The sequence below is a fragment of the Gigantopelta aegis genome, chromosome 14, assembly GCF_016097555.1.
Source record: "Gigantopelta aegis isolate Gae_Host chromosome 14, Gae_host_genome, whole genome shotgun sequence".
NCBI classification, from domain to species: Eukaryota; Metazoa; Mollusca; class Gastropoda; order Neomphalida; family Peltospiridae; genus Gigantopelta; species Gigantopelta aegis.
This window is the reverse complement of record NC_054712.1, coordinates 35,317,630-35,340,995: the sequence shown is the minus strand read 5'-3', so window position 1 is coordinate 35,340,995 and position 23,366 is coordinate 35,317,630. Positions and strand designations below refer to the sequence as shown.

Below are 23,366 nucleotides of genomic sequence, written 5' to 3'. Positions count from 1 at the left end.
TACTTCGAATGTACGGAAACTATCATCTAAACCATAAAATCTAAGTAAAGTACAATTTCTGTTATCAAAAGCGGCTCTAATAGTCAAAAGTATGCCTTCGTGTTTAAAACTGGTATGTCCCTTTAACAGTCTATAAATATAAAAATTAAGTTTGGTTCTTTTAACTCGCGGCAAATATTGGTGCCACCATAATGGAAATCACCCGGTACGCATAATACTGAGGTAACATGAAACAACACGGTTGGCTTATAGAAAACCAAATTAATTATTCACAAAAGAATTATGCAAAACCCGCGACTTGACTATGCATAATCATGCTGGAGTTAACATCAGTTCATGGAAACCTACCGTAAATGGACCACCCCCATCCCCACCCTATTTAAAGATAACAGTGGCGGATCCAGAAAATCCATTTGGGGGGTGGGGTGGGGGCAATGGTATACGGTGGAATGCCCCCCCCCCCCCCCAGATCTGCAGTTACCAAAGCGTCAACCTCATGCACCCCCATCCCCATCATGAACCGACCTCCATCCATATCCCATCCTCAACATATCGTGCGTGTGTCCCACCTTCTTCCCATATATAATAATCACATCAAATTTCCATACCGCTATAAATTTTCTGGTTTGTTCGAACATATTATTCATTGATTAAATCTGTCACACACCGTATACGTTTGGCGCCAAAAACCGATTACCGTTTCTCTCAAAGACGTTTGGTAACCGGTTTTGGCGTCAAAATCACAGGCTCCAGCAAGCATGTAAACCAATCAAGTGTCCACATGGAAACTTTGGTTTTCAGTTAAATAATCGTATCAGTACTGTCTAACATCTTTATGTATATCATATTAATTATACGTTGCTAATTTGATTTACTATTATAGCAAAAATGTGCTAACAATAGACAACCTTTTTTTTCATATTATTTTTAGTATTCACAGTTTTTACTACTGGAAACCAATATTTGGAGATTTTGTCACCAACTTTAATGGAAGGAAATGTATTATTTAACGACGCACTCAACACATTTTATTTACTGTTATATGGCGTCAGACATATGGTTAAGAACTACACAGATATTGAAGGAGGAAACCCACTGTCGCCACTTCATGGGCTACTCTTTTCGATTGGCAGCAAGGGATCTTTTATATGCACCATCCCACAAACAGGATCACATACCACGGCCTTTGATGTACCAGTCGTGGTGCACTGGCTGGAGCAAGAAATAGCCCGTCCCGCCCCTGTGTGCGTGTGTGTGTGTGTGTGTGGGGGGGGGGGGTCTAGACTGGCAAGCGATGATCTTTTTAGGCGGTGTTCGGGACATGCTCTCCCGAAAAATACATTTTAAAAAAGATTGCTTGAAGGTGTGTGTGTGGGGGGGGGGGGGGGGGGGTATCCGACGTCCCAAACCCTGCATCATTATACATCATTCCGGCACTAATAAACGAGAAATGATTTTGTCAAGTTATTAAAGGTACATGTTTCTCTAATAATGTGCGCTACTTCTGGCTGAAACAATGTATTGTTTAGAATAAATAAAGGTAATAATGGTAGTAACTATTACGTCATCGATTGGCACACTACAACAGGAACATCAACCAAACGAGTTTAGTGATATAAATTACGATCGATTGTGGGTAATAAATAGGATATTAAACTCACTACCAATTCGTATCATGTTTATTTCCCTCGTAAAATAATGTTCATTGTCATTCGCTAAAGCTCGTAACAATTCAAAATAATTTCACTCGGGACATAAACACGATACGAAATGGAACTGTTTCCATATTTTTCTGCATCAGTATAATTATAATAAATTCACCAAAAAGCTAATTCTAGAATAATATGAGATTGACCGCCAGTGACACGTTGATTTCATCACACAATGGATGAGAACTTTGGTTGGAGTCACCCTTTCCCTTAGTGTGCTGGGGCGTAGCCAGAGAGGAAAAAACGCCGAGGCAAACCTAGACCTGTAAAATAAATATCAGTGTCATGGGAAAAATAAAATAAATCTGGGGAAATCCCAGACGAGGCAAGCGCCCCGACTGCCTCATGCTGCCTACGCCATTGGCGTGGGTGTGCTACCATATTTATTTCCATCCACATACATTCAGAAACAAATTTCACACTGTTAAAAACTATAATTTCTGTATATATTGTAAACAAATATATGCATACATTAGTGGTTGTATATTAAATGCGTTTCTGGTCGTCCTAGTGTTTGAACTAGGGTCAAACTTAAGTTTTGTTTTCCAATATATTTTCCTTTTCGTAGATATGAAAGTAGGGTTAGGGTCCAAATCCAGTATGGGCTACATAGTAACAGTAGGACCATCAGAAATAAATTGAATAAATTTTTTATAGACATTTATAGTCTAAACAAGAATCTGTATTTGATATATGCAATTTTTGTAGTTAATTTTGTTGTAATTTTCTGCAAAACACCCAGGACAGTCTCTTCAATGATAGGTGATTTTGTGTCTTCGAAGACTGCGCTGCTGGGTGAACGACTTTCCACAGAGTGTGCAGACGAACGGCTTGCCTCCTAAATGACTGTTGACATGTCGCTGCAGAATCTGTTTGGTCGCGAAGGAACCGTTGCATACTACACACATGTACGAACGTTCCTCCAGTTTATCGCCGTCTCTCGATTCTGCTGCGTTGTCTACGAGCTCGTGGACTTTCTGGTGGTTCAGGAGAAAGCCTCGAAGCATGTATTTCTTGCCACAAGTCTCACAGGTGTAAGGTGGCCCGTGGCCTTTACCCTCTGCTTCGCCAGATGCTGTGGGTACTTCATCCGGGTTGTCCACGTATTCGTGAATCCTCCTGTGTTTGCGGAGATAATCGTAGCAAGCGAAGTTGTTTCCACACGTGTCGCACGTGTATGGGGTGCCCTCTTGTGCGATGTCTGTGGTTTCGTGGAGTTTCCTGTGGGAGAGCAGAGAGTCATACACGGCGAACGAATCTCCGCACGTGTCGCAGACGTACGGTAAGACGTCTTCGGGTTCGTTTTCCTCTTCATGTATCTTCGCGTGTCTCCGTAAGTGGTCGTAACACGAAAACGGCTTATAGCAGACGTCGCAGGTGTAATGCGAACCGCCTTTGGAATTGTCCACATTTTCGTGAATCTTCATGTGCCTGATGAAATACGCGTAGATCGTGAAGTTCTTTCCGCAAGTGTCGCAGACGAAAGTGGCGGAAGTTGAAGACGACGACGACGGGTCTTGCAACTTTTCAGCACACTTGCTGTTTTTTCTGTGTCTGCGCATGTAATCGAAGCAGGCGAAACCCTTCCCGCAACAAGGACAGGTGAAGGGGGATTCGGCCGAGGCCTGTACATCGTGCAGCTTGCGGTGTCTGTGTAAATAGGAGTAAACGGCAAAGCGTTTGGGACAGAGGTCGCACGGGTACGCCTTGATGTTGGCGTGGATCTTCTCGTGTCCCCGCAGACCAGCCAGCTGAAGGAATCCCTCGCCGCATTCTGCACACTTGTACCGCTGGTCGTGCTCCGCGTCCACGTGGGCGGCCCTGTGCACGCGCATGTTCGACTGGCGACTGAACGTCTTCCCGCAGACGTCGCACGCGTACGGCTTGACTCCCGAATGAAGCTTTCGGTGCTGCATCATGCTCCAGTTCTGTGTGAATCCCTTCCCGCATACGTCGCACTCGTAGTCGCGGACCCCGAGGTGGATCTTCTTGTGGACCCGTAGACTCGCCGGACGGGTAAAACTCTTGTTGCATATGTCGCACTGGTGGGGTTTCCTCCCGTTGTGGACTTCCATGTGCGTCTGCTTCTGTTCCAGATCGGTGAACATCTTGCCACAGGTGTCACACGCCAGTGACTCCGTCTCCGTCTCCGTCTCCTGCTGATGCGTCTGCGTGTGCTTCGTGAGTCGAGGTAGATCTGTAAAACGTCGGTTACATATTCCACAAGCATATTCGCCATCTACAATATCGGAGTATTTGGCTGCAGAACCATACGAGTTTGGATCATCCTTCATGAAATGTTCACGACTAGAGTCTATATCTAAGCATGGCATAACTCTCGAGTCGTGCACCTGGCGATTTGAGGTACCTCCTGCCATGAACTGATTATTAAAGCATCCAACTTTATTTGGCGGAATGTACAAATCATGTTGCTCCATCGAATTCGAGTCATCGGAAAAATCGGGTTCTATACGAAACCTGTTACTCAAATCTTCCATTTCATAAGCCTTTGAGTTTTTACTATTTCCTTGAGTATTAAAATCAACACCTTTAAGCAGATGGCTTTCACTATACATGTATATTATATAAGTCCATATGTCCACAATGTCAGGAAATATAAAATTGCTATCACAGATGTATTTCCTCTCATGTATAAAAAAAAAACTAGCAAAAGTAACTGCCCGTAAGCATAAAAATCAGTCTCTCGAACATTTATTTCCCTGAGAATGAAACTGAGTATTTCAAATGAAACTCTTCCGTCTTAACCACGTACTTCTGTGGTATTAAAAACGTCTATATATTTAAGCACTATATGTACTTCATATTTCCTGACAGCCATCTCCACGTGAGCATGATACTCTCGGTGTCCTCTTGAACTGAAAAATATATTTTAAATAAAATCAATTTATTATCACTTTCATTTTTTTTTACATCTGCCTATAGCTACAAGGAAGAGCAGGTTAATAACCCTCGAACTTAAGATAAATCTGGCTTCGGCAATTTAGTATGGATAATAACAAAGTAAATGGCCAATGATGATAAAAATGCTTGCTCAGATCAATTTTGCAAGGTTTTCTTGGGGGAACTCTGCTAAATGTCATCAAGAATTTAGATGGTCAGATTAAGATGGTGTAATACCTTTTTTCTTTTCTTTTCAGTCTCACATTACTGACATTAAATCTGCATTACTGGCAGTCGGTCTCACATTACTGACATTAAATCTGCATTACTGGCAGTCGGTCTCACATTACTGACATTCAATCTGCATTACTGGCAGTCAGACTCACATTACTGACATTCAATCCACATTACTGGCAGTCAGACTCACATTACTGACATTCAATCCACATTGCTGGCAGTCAGGCTCACATTACTGACATTCAATCCACATTGCTGACAGTCAGGCTCACATTACTGACATTCAATCCACATTACTGACATTCAATCCACATTACTGGCAGTCAGGCTCACATTACTGACATTCAATCCACATTGCTGGCAGTCAGGCTCACATTACTGACATTCAATCCACTTTGCTGGCAGTCAGTCTCAAATTATTGACATTCAATCCACATTACTGGCAGTCAGTTTCACATTACTGACATTTAATCCACATTACTGACATTCAATCCACATTACTGGCAGTCAGTCTCCAATTACTGACATTAAATCTGCATTACTGGCAGTCGGTCTCACATTACTGACATTCAATCTGCATTACTGGCAGTCAGTCTCACATTACTGACATTCAATCCACATTACTGGCAGTCAGGCTCACATTACTGACATTCAATCCACATTACTGGCAGTCAGGCTCACATTACTGACATTCAATCCACATTACTGGCAGTCAGGCTCACATTACTGACATTCAATCCACATTGCTGGCAGTCAGGCTCACATTACTGACATTCAATCCACATTACTGACATTCAATCCACATTACTGGCAGTCAGGCTCACATTACCGACATTCAATCCACATTGCTGGCAGTCAGGCTCACATTACTGACATTCAATCCACATTGCTGGCAGTCAGTCTCAAATTATTGACATTCAATCCACATTACTGGCAGTCAGTTTCACATTACTGACATTTAATCCACATTACTGACATTCAATCCACATTACTGGCAGTCAGGCTCACATTACTGACATTCAATCCACATTGCTGGCAGTCAGTCTCCAATTACTGACATTCAATCCACATTACTGGCAGTCAGTCTCCAATTACTGACATTCAATCCACATTACATTTTTGTATTCCGTACAGGCATTATGTACAACACTACTAGTGAATTAAATTCAGTCTCCAAAGTTTGTTTTGTTTAACGACAACACTAGAGCACACTGCTTTATTAATCATCAGTTATTGGATGTCAAACATTTGGTAATTTTGACAATCTTAAGAGAAGAAACCTGCTTCATTTTTCCATTAGTATCAAGGGATCTTTTATATGCACCATCCCACACAGGACAGTACATACCACAGTCTTTGATATACCAGTCGTGGTACACTGGCAGGAACATTCAATCTCCAATGCCAAGTGTTCCTTTATTCCTTTCTCTCATTTTATTTAGGGTTATTTGGTCATTTGAAAGGATTCTCTTTAGTTTTTATATTTGTTGCAAAAGATACTGGTTTAAACTTGGCATTGACAGGTTAAAAATTGCCATAGGTGAGAATGTTGTCTATGGAAAAAACAATACTTAAAGGGACATTCCTAAGTTTGCTGCTCCATTTAAGTGGGGCGGCCCGCCCCACTATTGCATTTTGCCGCCCTACTTTATTTTTCTGCGCCCCTCTTTATTTTCCAGCACCATACTATATTTTTTATGAGCTGGCGATTTTATCACACTGATCAATTCATTCGATGAAGATGGAAATAAAAAAAATGTATCCGACATTAGGGGATCACTTTACAAAAATCTTTATTGTTTTTTGTATATATATTGAAATCTTTATTAAAATAATATTAAAACTTTGATCGGTTTAGCAAAACCGGAACTGCCCGTGAATGTCAGACCGATAACATCCTCGGTTCAATTAAAAGACTGCTTGTATTTCGTATAAACTTTTTTGTAGGCAAAATAAGGAGTATGTCTTTCCACAAAGTCTACCAACACACAACAATATGGTAACCAAGCTCCTCCCCACCCCCACCACTTTTTTTGCTTTTCATTTTTTTTTTTTGGGGGGGGGGGGGGGGGGGTGTTGAAGTGTGTGGTGCTGCTTAGCCTTTAATTTTCACCCAGCAGGAACATTGAAGATGTTCTCGACTAATAAAATATTTCTACAATTAAACTTACATATTAAATATATTTTCTTGTTTAGAATATCAGTGCCTGTATATTCAATGTGTTTCTGGTCATCTTAATATTTGTAAGAAGCCCAAACTGGATTTTTTTCTTTAAAAATGTTGTACGTACGAAAAAGTCTTGTTTTAGGAAATTAAATGAAATTTAACCTAGTACAAATATTAGAACAATCACAAACACGTTTAATATACAGCCACGAATATTTTATGCAGAAAAATATATTTAGTATGTAATTACAATCGTCAAAAAGTCTCTGTTAGTCGATAACATCTGAAAAATTGCAGCTAACTTGGGAATATCCCTTTAATCCATTAGGACAATACTCTGCATGGAGTACTTGATTAAATGAAAAGAGAAGAAAAAATTGTGAGAGAATGAATTCCAAATGGTTAAATTAGTGTTTGTCAGTTACAACTTACATTTCAGTAAATTTCTGAAGAAGGCGACATGTGGAAATGTGATTTTTCGAAAACTCTAGAGCACTACCATCTATTAGCAGTACTGACGGTAAAAAAGAAAAGAAATTTGTTTACAGATTGTAACAGTTGCACCTGTATTCAGCAGCGACTTGTCTTAAGCGGTTGCTTTTGACTACACACGTGTCACCGTTTAATACAGATTTAACCGCATTGGGTTGATATAACTCTTTTTAGATTAAAAAGTCAAGTCGCCCTCCTGTTAAAAACCTCGCCCTCTCAAAACTTAAAGTGTGAGAGAGAAGAGACTTCGCTCTAAGATTCTGACCTCACGCGAGGCCTGTCATACAGTAGACCTTTAGTCTTTCATGGAAATATATACACGTATGTACATGACAGTTAATAAAGCAACCAAATTATGGAACTGGACCGTCAAGTTTAACTGTGGAATGATCCCTGAACATTATACACCACTGAATGTGTTGAAGACTTCAACTCCATAGCCAGGGTTTCTGCCAGAGGGTACAAGAGGTAAAATGTCATCCGCAACAAATATTTTTGGGATAAATCGCCATACCCAAAATTGTTTACTGATTTTACATTTTTTGTTTGTTGACCCTTTGACAAAATTAATGACTCTTTATTATTACTGTATGATTAATGTTGGTTTACATAATTATAAAACTGTTCTTTTCATCATGTACAGCAGGATAACATATCATGGAAGGAATATATAAAGCAGGATGAATAAATAGGAAAATGTGATCCTAAATTCCATTTTCTTTGGCACCCACATATGTCAATTTTAAAAACTCAATTCCATAGCACCAAAAAAAAAGAGAAAGAAATGTTTTATTTAATCACGCACTCAACACATTTTATTTACGGTTATATGGCGTCAGACATATGGTTAAGGACCACACAGATTTTAAGAGGAAACCCGCTGTCGCCACTACATGGACTACTCTTTTCGATTAGCAGCAAGGGATCTTTTATTTGCGCTTCCCACAGGCAAGATAGCACAAACCATGGCCTTTGTTGAACCAGTTATGGATCACTGGTCGGTGCAAGTGGTTTACACCTACCCATTGAGCTTTGTGGAGCACTCTCTCAGGGTTTGGAGTCGGTATCTGGATGAAAAATCCCATGCCTCGACTGGGATCCGAACCCAGTACCCATCAGCCTGTAGACCGATGGCCTAACCACAACGCCACCGAGGCCGGTCCCATAGCACCATACCCAAAAATGGGGCGGGACATAGCTCGGTGGTAAAGCAGTCGCTCGATGCACGGTCAGTCTGGGATCAATCCCCATCAGTGGGCCCATTGGGCTATTTCTCACTCTCCAGCCAGTGCACCACGACTGGTATATCAAAGGCTGTGGTATGTGTTATCCTGTCTGTGGGATGGTGCATATAAAAGATCCCTTGCTGCTAATCGAAAAGTGTAGCCCATGAAGTGGCGACAGCGGGTTTCCTCTCTCAATATCAGTGTGGTCCTTAACCATATGTCCGACGCCATATAACCGTAAATAGTAAATAAAATGTGTTGAGTGCGTCGTTAAATAAAACATTTCCTTCCTTCCTTTTTTATAACCAAACATTTCTGTTTGGAAGAAACCCTGATAGCCTATATAGCATATTTGACAAAAGTTTGTTTTATTTAACAACACCACTAGAATACATTGATTAAATAACCATGGGCTATCTGCAGCCTATTGTCATCCATGTCAAACATTTGGTAATTCTGTGTGGTATTGTAGTCATCAGAGGAATCACGCCCAATTAGGAGCAAGATATCTTTTATTAATTATATACACTTTTCCTCAGACAGGACAGCACATACAATCATTATCAGGTGTGCAGAAAGTACCAAATGAGAGTAAAAATTCTGAAAGAAAAGTTTAAAAATGCAACTACCAGTCTGACGGACGATCTCTGGGTTTTTTGTCTGACTAATAGACGATGGAAATAGTCAGTCAAAGATCAATACATATTAAATGGTGTTGAAAGTATGTTGCCAGTGTCTTTTAAATAGGAAGGAAGGAAATGTTTTATTTAACGATGCACTCAACACATTTTATTTACAGTTATATGGCATCCAGGGTTTCTGTCAGAGGGTAAAACAGGTATGGCGCCATACCCAATTTTTTTTTTTTTTTAAGTTAACATTTTGACAAAATTAATGACTCTTAACCCTAATTCTAAATGTAACCAATTTTCTTGTGGGGGAGGCCCCCCATACCCCCTGTTGACTGTGGTTGCATTCAATTCCATAGCGCCATACCCTAAAATGTCTTTCTGGCAGAAACACTGGGCATCAGACATATGGTTAAGGACCACACAGATATTGAAGGAGGAAACCCACTGTCGCCACTTCATGGGCTACTCTTTTTGATTAGCAGCAAGGGATCTTTTATATGCACCATCCCATACAGGATAGCACATACCACGGCCTTTGATATACCAGTTGTGATGCACTGGCTGGAGCGGGAAATAGCCCAATGGGCCCACTGACAGGGATCGATCCCAAACCGACTGTGCATCAAGCGATCGCTTTACCACTGGGCTACGTCTCGCCCCTTTTTGAATAGATTGTTCTGTTAAATACTTGCGGGATGTCATTTGAATTTTGTAAATCTATATGAAAGAAATGTGAAAAAATTTATATCAGAATATTTCAAACATTTATTGATTTGTCAGTCAAGTTAATGGGGCTTCATTATGTTTGCCATGTGATGCTGATCACTTACCAAGGGTACCGGTACTTAATAATATATCATTAGAAGTGGAGACAGTGTATGGATATATATATATATATATATATTATAATACTGTTAAACAGTAATATATTGTTCTAGATATAGGCTGGAAGATTAGCAGAAATTCTGGCAGACTAATACATTTTAATTGGTTCAGGTCCAGCAGGTCAGAGAAATATTTTCTATTTCTACACCCCCGACAATGGGATTTTTTAAATTCAAGTCTACCAGTTGTGGTAACTAGTTCGGATGGGGTAAAACTCAACAGACCTGCAAAGGACATCGGATCCTATGACCCTAACATCCAAGGCGAGTGTTCTACCAACCGTCTATTACTAATTCATGCAAACAATAATAATATTAATTTTAAAAACAAGAAGTTTAAATACAGACTGCAGCTTTAGAATCTGTCACATTCACTCATTTCTGCAACACATTTTGAGGGATTCATTGCAAAAATTTCACCCAACAGATTTACAACTAGTTTTAAATGGTTAAAGAAGACAATAAAGAAATATTTTTTCATGTACATAAGTATATAAATGACACAAAACGTTTCCCTTAATTAGTAAATAAAGTATGGATCTTTAAAATTATTACTATTTATTTATTTTATTGCTATTATTATTATTTGTGTAGCCATTATGTAATCATTGCGATGCATTGTTTGTGTTTTGTGTTTTCCTTTATCAAATCTGCTGTCTAATTATAGAACACATAGAAAACTTTATTGCGTCTCTTTTTTTCTGTTTCTTTTATTCTTTCTTTTTTTCAATAATATTTATTTCTTTTCATATTTAAATTGCAAAAATATATTACTGTCGTAATATGTATGTACATGTATTTTGGAGAAGGCCTAGTAAGTTGTATAACTTGTGCCTAATCCATTTGTTCTTTAAAAAACAATAAAATATGTTTCAAACAAATACAAACATATATGTACACGCATGCAACTACATACATTTAAAATGCCTAAGCATATGCATTTTAGGAAAAAAAAATTGAACTTGGTAAATTCGATTCACTATGTAACAGTATGTATACATGTATGTTCAAGTGTGCATTTTGAATTTTTAGTGTTTTCCCTAGCTTGTTTTAGCATGGTGCAGCACCATGCCTCAATAGTCTAGCACCATCTTGCCTTAATCAGCACTATGCTGCCCTGAGATTCAACAAGCCTTTTTCAGTAATTAATTCTAAAATTGCCTTTATAAAACACCAGAAAAGGTATTATTAATGAATAAAATATGCTCATTTATTAAAGCAAGCACATAAATTACATTAATGTTTATTTCAATTAATTTTTGTGTATTTTTAATGACGAACAAGTGCCTCGAAAATGGTGAAAATGCCCCAAAAGTGTTTGGTCTACCATGCCGTGTCTAATTTCTAAGGAAATCACTCATTTTGTTTTACTTGCCATTTGGGCGAGTCATGTCAGCACTTTGACTTGCCCATGCAATTTTTTAATGGGCATACGCAACTCAGTTCTAAAAGTATATCAATGTTTATAAAGAGGAAGTTGTTATGCAAAGAGCCAGCTTTTTATTACTATTTTAACCCTTCAAATGAGCACTAAATTGTCTGTTACGTACCAAGGTTTCCCATGTGAGCGTTAAGACCATTACATTTTGGACTTTCTGAAATAATGCGCTGTAACGAAAGAAAGAAAGAAATGTTTTATTTAACGATGCACTCAACACATTTTATTAACAGTTATATGGCGTCAGACATATGGTTAAGGACCACACAGATTTTGAGAGGAAACCTGATATCGCCACTACATGGGTTACTCTTTCCAATTAGCAGCAAGGGATCTTTTATTTGCGCTTCCCACAGGCAGGATAGCACAAACCATGGCCTTTGTTGAACCAGTTATGGATCACTGGTCGGTGCAAGTGGGTTACACCTACCCATTGAGCCTTGCGGAGCACTCACTCAGGGTTTGGAGTTGGTATCTGGATTAAAAATCCCATGCCTTGACTGGGATCCGAACCCAGTACCTACCAGCCTGTAGACCGATGGCCTAACCACTACGCCACCGAGGCCGGTGCGCTGTAACGAAAGTGCGAAATTTCGGTCACCAGGCGGGCAACTCATAATAAGGTTTTGATTTGCCCGATGTTGTTTTCATTCGCTCGGGGTGACCGGGTGACCGCAAAGTGCAAACACTGTATGTTTTATTTACTAAGGGGCCATTCAAATATATAACGCTATTTTTGTCAAAATTAGACACCCACCCACCCCCTTGTAACGCCCCGTAAGGCTAGACCATACACCCCAAAAATATTACGTAATGCTCAGAGATGCACCCCCCCCCCCCCCAAAACACAGACAAAGCAACGTGACAATGTTTATTTATACCCATGTGTACTACAATGACGTCATTAAAGAATAAAGTGGTGTATTTCTGTACAATGGGGAAAAAACGCAGGTTTTCACTTGTACCATTTTAATTGATCACCAACATATAAATACAATATTAAAATGCCTGGTGTATTAAAACATTTCAGCTTGATTTATAATTGTTTTGGGTTTACGTTTACCTCTAAAAACCTACATTATATATTGTTGTCATGGCATGTTTAAGAGAAAACAAAACTGTGTTACGTAATGCTATTCAATACATCCCCCCACCCCTTGTAACGCCACATAACGCTTGGACTTACACCCCCCCCCCCAAACCCCCTGAGCGTTACATCATATCTGAATGGCCCCTAAGTAGTAAGTGGTCTATTATTCACAACTCCATCTGTTTCATAGCATATTACTTATGTTTTTTTCAACTTGAAATTTAAGTTAGAACATCTTTCATTGACTTCTAGCAATTGTATTATTATTTTTCTGCTACAAGACTAACTTACTACCAGCAGTGAATGAAAGTATCCACGTGCCTAAGCACTTCGAGGTTTTCTCTGGTGCACATATCGAACGGGGACAAAAATACATAACAGAATACACGGTATCGACCATTACACTACAAATTTCCTTCTCGATTCTTGGACATCGTGGTAATTACTGGCTCTGTAAATTAAGATCATATTTCACCGACTTACCACTCAGATGTGTTGATACATATTTTTAAATACAAACAAACATCTACAGAAACAACAACAGCTGCAACTTCGCCAGTCTTGTTTATCAGGAGGAAGTGAACGAAAGTGCTGAAAACCGGACTCGGTGTAGATACGTACCAGGACGTAGTGAAAACGCGGACTGCTGTCGTATAATTATAATATACTGTTAAAAATAAGTAGGGGATATAATCAATCATTATTGAATGAAATGAGATATAAAACTCAAAGTAAGTGCACAATGTGCGTTTATAATGTTCCCGCTCAAAGATCATGACAAACTGCACCGATTGTTTTAGCCCGAGTACTCGAGAGCTGGGCCTATAATTTCGAAGCAGTCATAGTCTTAAGAAATCGTAAAACCATCGTAAGCTATGATGTCACTATGGCGTGAGCTGTTGTGACGTCACAACATACGATGGTTTTACGATTTCGTAGCCCTAAGATGGTTTCGAAAATAGAGGCCCTGGACGGACATATGGACAGTTATACGCTTTCATTACACAGTCGGAGACCAAGCTATGCAATTTTCTTTCAATCGCAGCCCACCAAAGAGTAGTCAAAAATAAGATTCCCGCTCTGATACCACAACAATCAAATGTTTGAGGTCAAATACATTTACATCCAGGGGCGTAGGCTGGGGGTAGGGGGTTCGGACGACCCCCCCCCCCCCCTCCCCCCACTGAAGCAAATGGTTAGCTTTCAGAACTAAACCAAACAGGTTAATACATATGGAGTTTCTGGTGCTGCAAACACAAAATAGAAAAAGGGTCCACTTGGTTCATATTCGACCCTCCCCCAGGTGACGCTACGCCCTTGACATCGATAATTTTCGAGGTACTTGATAAAAAAAAAATTAATCCAGATATCAATAACTAATACTCACTACAGAAAGAACCCGACAGCACCCACATTCAGCTAAACTTCGATAAACTTCGGACAGCAGAATTCTAAGTTCGCCGACCTATATCGTGACGTAGCCTCATGATCGCTGTCTATAGTCAGCCATTCCATCTTCCAGGGGCCGTAATTTTGTTTTGTTTAACGACACCACTAGAGCACATTGATTCATTAATTATCGGCTATTGGATGTCAAATATTTGGTAATTTTATCATAGTGTTTGAGAGGAAACCCGCTACATTTTACCATTAGTAGCAAGGGATCTTTTATATGCACCATCTCCCAGACATGATAGCACATACCACAGCCTTTGATATACCAGGCGTGCGCTGGTTGGAGCGAGAAATAGCGCAATGGACTTATCGACGGGGATCGATCCCAGACCGACCACGTATCAAGTGAGCGCTTTACCACTGGACTGCGGTCCTGAACCGGAGTTGGGGCCCTTGGCCGTCCTGAACGGGGACGATCATCCACATTTCTGGTTTTGTCTATATTGGGCCCATAATCGGCAAATGACAGATTGTGACACATTAAATCTGCGGGCCAAAATTCTCTAGGTGGTGCCAACTTGGAGCATGCCTGCAGCCACGAGACGTCCTTGACGTTTGAACCGGCCTCGGTGGCGTCGTGGCAGGCCATCGGTCTACAGGCTGGTAGGTACTGGGTTCGGATCCCAGTCGAGGCATGGGATTTTTAATCCAGATACCGACTCCAAACCCTGAGTGAGTGCTCCGCAAGGCTCAATGGGTAGGTGTAAACCACTTGCACCGACCAGTGATCCATAACTGGTTCAACAAAGGCCATGGTTTGTGCTATCCTGCCTGTGGGAAGCGCAAATAAAAGATCCCTTGCTGCCAATCGGAAGAGTAGCCCATGTAGTGGCGACAGCGGGTTTCCTCTCAAAATCTGTGTGGTCCTTAACCATATGTCTGACGCCATATAACCGTAAATAAAATGTGTTGAGTGCGTCGTTAAATAAAACACTTCTTTCTTTCCTTGACGTTTGAGACATCGCATTGTTAAATAGTTAGACAATGTTCTAAAGAATGTGACAGCAAGGTTATGATTTAGTGTTCCAGTAACAAACAAGAAAGAATATTATCAGTGTGCACACCTCACCGGAGTCCACTGGTCACTGTATCTACAGCAACAGAAAATCACCACAATACCATGGCCAGCCCTAAGTCTAGACCTTTCACCGATTGAGCTCATGTGGGACATCATTGTACGACGTCTCCGTGAACGTCAACGCCAGCCAACCAATTTGGCTGAATTAGGGGCCGCTCTCCATGAGGAATGGGACAGCATCCCCCAAAACGTTGTTGGATGTTTAATCAGGAGCATGCCACGTCGGATTTAAATCGTGCGTGCTTGGCGAACCGCTGATGTTTTATCCGTTACTAGTGCAAATATTGAAAACGTCAAATTGACAAGCACCACACCTGTTGCCTCTCTGTGTCTCATCTGGACCTACGTCACTATCCTGGCAATAATCTTTAATACCAAGATCCCTTGTCACACGAATGCTTGTGTTTTACCATTAATTAATATTGCAATAAAAATTAATACGTCTCTGTTATATTTGAATATCCCCTACGTATTTTGAATATATAGCGGTGAAGGGGAAATAAAATGTCTGAAGGCAAACGTTTGTTTCGCATCTCAGTTATATCCTATTTGCAGGGCCGGATTTAGACCTTGGGGGCCCGGGGCACTTCAGGTTCGGGGTCCCCTCAATATAGACATTAAATTACATGACAAATAAAAAACAATAAACTAATTTTATAATTATTAAAACATTTGTTATAAAGGAAGTCTTTAGTCGAGGGAGGGGGGGGGGGGAGGGGCTCTGGCAGGGGGTCCCTTTGCCCCCTTATAAATCAGGCACTGCCTATTTGACAATATTTTATCGTATTTACTGAATTAGTGATGAGCTTGTTTAATGTCAATTTAGTTGCAATTTCTTTCTTCCTTTTTTTCGGAGTGGGGGGTATAGGCGCATGGATTATTAAAGCTAAAAGTCTTAATATTCACTGATTCTACCTACTAATTTCCTAAGTTAGGTGTCGATAAACATCTTTCCTAAAAAAAAAAAAAAAAAAAAATTCGTAGGTGCTACCCAGTAGGCGCGTAATTAAAATAGCACACGAATAGAATCAACAATTACATATAATTGTAAAAGAAAGAAATGTTTTATATAACGACGCACAACACAGTTTAAATACGGTTATACACAAGTGGTTACGGGCCATAGAGAGAATTAAACCCGCTGTCGCCACGCCATGGGTTACTCTTTTCGATGATAATAGCAAGGGATCTTTTATAATATTATGCACTATCCCGCAGACAGGATAACACATACCACAGCCTTTTTGACACCACTTGTCGATCACTGGCCACGGGCTTAGGAAGGTACCAAAACGTGTGGGGGGCACACACACACACACACACACACACACATGTATAGCTGCTGCTAAAGAGTGGGGGCACATTCTACCCTGCCCCCCACCCCACCAACCCCACCCGTACCCTCCGATCAAGCGAACGTACCTTGGGCTATACGTTCCGCCCCTACACATTACATAGTGCAGACATAATGCATAGAGTAAAACAAAGAAAAACGTACATTTTGGTCTTCGAGTGGGTATCACAGGCCTGCAAGGGGAGGGTGCTGGGGTGCGCATTTCTAATATTGTTATGGGGTGGGGTGGTTTTTTGTTTGTTTTTTAAACGAAAATGGACGAAAACGTTACCATAAAAATGTCAAAATTCCTTTGGCGTGACGTCAACAATGCTATGACGTCGACGTTTCAATATGCTTATTGATGCCAAAGCGATACTATGTACATTATTCTGGATATAAATTTAACTTCACAAATGTGCGAACAGAATCGTTTTTTGACATTTATAAGCATATTTATTTTAAATGTGTATAAATGTAAAACATCTGTGCATGGATCTAATACTGTTGGATCTAATGACGACAGCTAACTACTGTGATGTTCTGTTACAATGTTAGAGGTGAGCATTCAAAATTATAGTGGGTTTTTTTATTGTTTGCTTATCAGGACCGCTGAAGTCGGAGTTGGGGGTTGCGTAGGCACTGGTGTAGCCAGGGTTTTATATCGAAGGGCCACCCGTACTGGAAGGAGATGAGGGTCACAGCTTCCACCCACACCACCACCACCACCCGACAAACGCTAATGCATATTAGTAAGACTAAGAAATGTTCGCGAGGTTAATTCAGTTCAGTTTAGTTTGTTGTATTAATTTAATCGTAAGAATTACAGGGGCGTCGGATAGGGTCCCCCCCCCCCCCCTCCCGCTGAATGGAGTTTCTGGTGGTGCAAAAACAATAGAAAAACGTCCACTTGGTTCATATTCGAACCCCCCCCCCTCCCGGTCGAGATCACGCTACGCCCCTGAATTATCCTCGAGAGTGTTGGAGCGGAGCACCCCCTTCCCCCAAAGTCGAAGTGCCCCAAATATTCCAGTGTTTAGCAGATGAATATAAAATATTTTTTAATTATGTTTTTTAGTGGGGAAACATGCTTACAATGGTCAGTTTGACATAAAATGTATGTGGAAAATGACCATGAAGATGTTCGTGTACTTCTGAATATTGTATGTGCTCTTTTAAAGCGTTGCAACCCGTCCCTAGAAAAATTCTGCATCCGCCCCTGCCACTTTTGGAAAAAAATACAAAAAAATTACTACTACCCCTACCCCACCCACCAGCTCCGCAGCCCCGTTGTGACCCCTGTTCGAGTTCACGGTGGATCCGCTATTGCACTTAGTGTGAAAACATTTGAATATGGGGTATTACAGTTAAAATAGTTCATCAAGGTTAACCTCGAATAAGCCTGTAAATAACTATTGTACAATAATAAACTCATATGCTGTCGTTTGACGGCTTGCATGTACCGAAAATATTCAAAGTTTCAAAGTGCATTTGAGGTTAATCTTGATGAACTATAGTTACAGGTGCTATATTTCTCACTTTTACATTGGGTTTTGTTTTTTGTTGAGGGTTTGTTTGGTGGGGTTTTCCTGAAAAATATTTAGTTAAAGTTACAGTATCTGGTTACCATATTATAACATCATGTACAAATATGAAATATAAGCTCAAATGCACTTTTAAAAAACTCGTGTGTGTTCGCTATGAACGGAGATCGTCAAAAGTAGGCTATACGCTTGATTCGTCGCCTGTGCTGCCATAGCTCGGCAAAGCACAAATGACAGTCTGTTGTCAGTTTCAGTTAACACGTGCGTTTGCCGATTTCAAATTGTAGGGTTCGTCTCAAAAAATTAAAAGAGAAATCTTGCGCTGTACGAAGAACGTTCGGTTGAGGATACGGTACTAGTCTTTCGTTAAAACCGGTTTGATTTTGACAACGTATTATCGACAATCGTACCTTCCTATTTCAGAATTATTAGTTTATAAAGTGTTAGTAGAAATTTTAAAGTTTAGTATGTATACTAGTAACACATTAATCATGTATATATTTTTAAAATAAAATATATTAAAGTAGACAATGAACGTTTTCACTTTTTAATTTTACGTGTTAAAATCGACAAATGTGTGTGTGTGTGTGTGTGTGTGTGTGTGTGTTTAACGACATCAAAGTTAGAGCATATTGATTTAATAATCATCCGACGCCATACAACCGTAAATAAAATGTGTTGAGTGCGTCGTTAAATAAAACATAACCTATCCTTCCATCTGCTGTTGGATGTCTAACATTTGGTAATTTTGACATATAATCTTAGAGAGGAATCGGGTGCATGTGCAGGGGGAGGGTATTGGAGGTCGAAACCCTTACTTGCCCAAGCTTAAAAAAAAATGGAAATGTATTTTCTAGGGGAGCATGGCCCCATATAAATTTCGCTCAATACAGTCTATAACCCCAACCCCGCTGAAATCCCTGCACACGCGCCTAGGAAATCCGCTACTTTTTTTTAGCAAGTGATCGTTTATATGTACCATCCCACAGACAGGATATCACATACCATGGTATACCATTTTATATACCCGCCGATGGGGATCGATCCTAGACTGGCCGCGCATTTCCAAAAAACCCACATTTTTAGGTCTAAGTAATGAATAAAAATAACATATAGTCTTGAAAAATGTTACGTAAATCGAACACAGTACCCTCTTCCTCTAGCCCTAGAGCGTTACGTAATTAGTAACACCCCCCTACATGTAACGCGTATGCCAACAGCTGGCCACTATCAAAATTTCAAGGCAAATCCCCCACCCACGGACCCCTGGAAAGGCGTTGTACCATACCTCTATGGATATAAATATGTTTTGGAGATATGAGACGACCCTTCAATCAAGACAGTTAAATTTGTTTAAAAATTGCGAAATCTCACGTGATCTTCTTGTTGGGGAATTCCACACTTGTGATAAGCCAATGAAAACCGAGATCGTTAGGAGCCCGTCAAAAATGTCCCACTTTCGAAATACTGGCTTTGATTTTGACCTGGATAAGCAAGCGTAGTGAAACCAGTGCGGAGTGCGGCGTTATATATGCACCAAACGTAATTGGATTTTCTTTTCTATATGCTTAAATAATAAAAAATATTCCGGATACTGCCGCTTTAATTAATCCTAGCCATGAAAGAAAGCGACAGCCCTTTCCTCACCCCTAAATCCCATCTCATACGCCTTTGACGCAAATTTATGTCTAACGTCCACCGAACAATAGCCTATCCCTGTAATAAATATCCATGTAGTTCTTTCGTGAGATTAATACCCTATAACTGACTCAATGGGCATGTCTCTATGTCGAGCGTTACCAAAGTACTGTTACTATGGCGATAAAACCATAATTCATTCTTCCAGGTCAAACGATCGTCCAGAAATGAAGCACATAACTGAATATACTGGCCAAATGATTCTGTTTTTGTTTGTGAATTCGATCGTGTACAATGTAATCTAAAGTATATGGTGCATACCACCAAATCATATATCATAGATGACAATAGTAACATGTAGCACGTTCTTAAAATTAATCAAGGAAAATGGTGTCTGAAGTACTTATTAATTCATTGTATTTACCAAAGCAAGTTGCTTACAGTTTAAAGTAAAAGTTTGTTTAGGTTAACGACACCCCTAGAGCACACTGATTTAATTAATAATAATCATCGGCTGTTAAATGCTGAACATTAAAGGTTGTTGATAACAGAGAGAGGTCGGAGTCGTGGTCTCACGCTTCATTGAACTGTATACCCTCTTTAGATTGCACTGTATACCTTGAACTGTATACCCTCTTTAGATTGAACTGTATACCTTGAACTGTATACCCTCTTTAGATTGAACTGTATACCCTCTTTAGATTTAACTGTATACCCTCGTTAGATTGTCCTGTATACCCTCTTTAGATTAACCTGTATACCCTCTTTAGATTGAACTCTATACCCTCTTTAGATTGAACTCTATACCCTCTTTAGATTGACCTGTATACCCTCATTGCATTGAACTGTATATTATTTGGATTGACCTGTATACCATCTTTAGATTGAATTGTATATCCTCTTTTGATTGAACTGTATACCCTCTTTAGATTGACCTGTATACCCTCATTGCATTGAACTGTATATTATTTGGATTGACCTGTATACCATCTTTAGATTGAATTGTATATCCTCTTTTGATTGAACTGTATACCCTCTTTAGATTGACCTGTATACCCTCATTGCATTGAACTGTATATTATTTGGATTGACCTGTATACCATCTTTAGATTGAATTGTATATCCTCTTTTGATTGAACTGTATACCCTCTTTAGATTGACCTGTATACCCTCTTTAGATTGAACTGTATACCCTCTTTAGATTGAACTGTATACCCTCTTTAGATTGACCTGTATACCCTCATTGGATTGACCTGTATACCCTCTTTAGATTGACATGTATACCCTCTTTAGATTGACCTGTATACCCTCATTGGATTGAAGTGTATATCCTTTGGATTGACCTGTATATCCTCTTTAGATTGACCTGTATACCCTCTTTAGGTTGAACTGTATATCTTCTTTAGATTGACCTGTATACCCTCTTTAGATTGAACTGTATACCTTTTCCTGTATACCCTCTTTAGATTGACCTGTATACCTTTTCAAGATTGACCCGTATACCTTGACCTGTACTGGGGTCTCGCTACATGTCATAAGCGATGGCGGGCCCGCCATCTCTTCAGACTAATTTCCAATACGCCCGCCATCCATTGGTAGCGATAGTAATATCCACCATTATTTTATTTAGGTCGCCATCCAAAATCACAAGTCCTGCCATCGTCTTGAACTACCAGAGTAATTAGGTTCATCGTCATTTACAAGACATTTTCGAAGTACTTGTACCCTGCAAATCTTAGGTACCATCCCTCCCTATGAGTGGAACCAGCTCTACTGAATCCCTACATCCCTTTCCTGAATACTGGAGAGACCACTGCCTGTATACCCTCTTTAGATTAACCTGTATACCAATCTGATTAAAATTAGCTCTACTGGTCTACCAGTAGATCTAACAGCATTGCGTGGACTCCCATGTCCACGTGACATTTCATCTATAAATAACAATTTAAATGTCGACCAATTAGACTTCGCCTTTTATAGCGTTATTCGGGAGCATACAAATTCTAAAAATATCGGGCGAGACTATTTATGCAATAGGCGAACTTGTTGGTTTCTTTCAACATTAAAAAACAGGGGGGAAAGTGCAGTACTGTAATAAACTGTGGATTGTATACTAGTATAAACAGATTTTATGGCTATACTATCACGAGTTTTTGTGGGGTTTTCGTCTTGAAACAAATTTTATATAAAATTTTATATTAAATTAGTTTTCGGCATACTTCTTAATTCACCTGAATCATTTCGTATACCCTCGGCATAATCCCGAATGTTTTCAAATTCTTTTCAAATCACTGCCAATATTTTGCAAGTAACGTTTTGATTGGTCGAATGAAAGGTCAACTGTACATGAGCTCCAACGGGGTGCTGTTAGATCCACAGGTAATTAACCAGTGGAGCTAATTTAAATTAAATTAGATTGCCTGTATACCCTCTTTAGATTGAACTATATACCCTCTTTAGATTAACCTGTATACCCTCTTTAGATTGACCTGTATACCCTCTTTAGATTGACCTGTATACCCTCTTTAGATTGACCTCTATACCCTCTTTAGATATGCATGTATACCCTCTTTAAATTGACCTGTATACATTGACTTTTATACCCTCTTTATATTTACCTGTATACCCTCGTTAAATTCACCTGTATACCATGTTTAGTTTGAACTGTATATACTCTTTAGATTGAACTGTATACCATCTTTGGATTGAACTGTATTCCCTCTTTGGATTGAACTGTATACCCTCTTTGGATTGACCTGTATACCCTCTCTGGATTGAACTGTATTCCCTCTTTATATTTACCTGTATACCCTCGTTAGATTGAACTGTATACCCTGGCCTGTATACCTTCTTTAGATTGACCTGTATACCTTCTTTAGATTGACCTGTATACATTGACTTGTATACCCTCTTTAGATTGACCTGTATACATTGACCTGTATACCCTCTTTATATTTACCTGTATACCCTCGTTAGATTGAACTATATACCCTCTTTAGATTGACCTGTATTCCCTCTTTAGATTGACCTGTATACCCTCTTTAGATTGACCTGTATTCCCTCTTTAGATTGGCCTGTATACCCTCTTTAGATTGACCTGTATACCCTCTTTAGATTGACCTCTGTACCTTCTTTAAATTGACCTGTATACCCTCTTTGGATTGAAGTGTATACCATTTTTAGATTGAACTGTATATCCTCTTTAGATTGAACTGTATACCCTCTTTGGATTGAACTGTATTCCCTCCTTAGATTGACCTGCATACCTTTTTTGAATTGACCTGTATTCTCTATTTAGATTGACCTGTATACCCTCTTTAGATTGACCTCTGTACCTTCTTTAGATTGACCTGTATACCCTCTTTAGATTGACATCTGTACCTTCTTTAGATTGACCTGTATACCCTCTTTAGATTGACCTCTGTACCTTCTTTAGATTGACCTGTATACCCTGTTTAGATTGAACTCTGTACCTTCTTTAGATTGACCTGTATACCCTCTTTGGATTGAAGTGTATACCATTTTTAGATTGAACAGTATAT

General features: G+C 39.7%; 1 protein-coding gene across 5 annotated transcripts; it reads right to left on the bottom strand.

Moving 5' to 3' along the window:
- Positions 1-1,664: 1,664 nt before the first annotated feature.
- LOC121388922 (zinc finger protein 883-like) lies at positions 1,665-16,961 on the bottom strand. 5 transcript variants are annotated; one of them, XR_005960022.1, is made up of 3 exons: positions 13,260-13,589; positions 11,799-11,856; positions 1,665-1,972 (listed from the first exon to the last, which is right to left on the bottom strand). XR_005960022.1 is itself a non-coding variant. In XM_041520466.1 (3 exons), exon 3 carries the CDS (start codon positions 4,283-4,285, stop codon positions 2,462-2,464), a length of 1,824 nt encoding a protein of 607 aa, XP_041376400.1. In that variant the 5' UTR covers positions 4,286-4,585; positions 11,799-11,856; positions 16,935-16,961; the 3' UTR covers positions 1,665-2,461. The 5 variants fall into 5 exon arrangements, 4 of the variants coding, with proteins under 4 accessions (XP_041376400.1, XP_041376397.1, XP_041376398.1 ...); XM_041520466.1 differs by lacking the exon at positions 13,260-13,589 and adding an exon at positions 16,935-16,961 and having other exon boundaries at positions 1,665-4,585; XM_041520463.1 differs by lacking the exon at positions 13,260-13,589 and adding an exon at positions 16,808-16,941 and having other exon boundaries at positions 1,665-4,585.
- Positions 16,962-23,366: the final 6,405 nt, after the last annotated feature.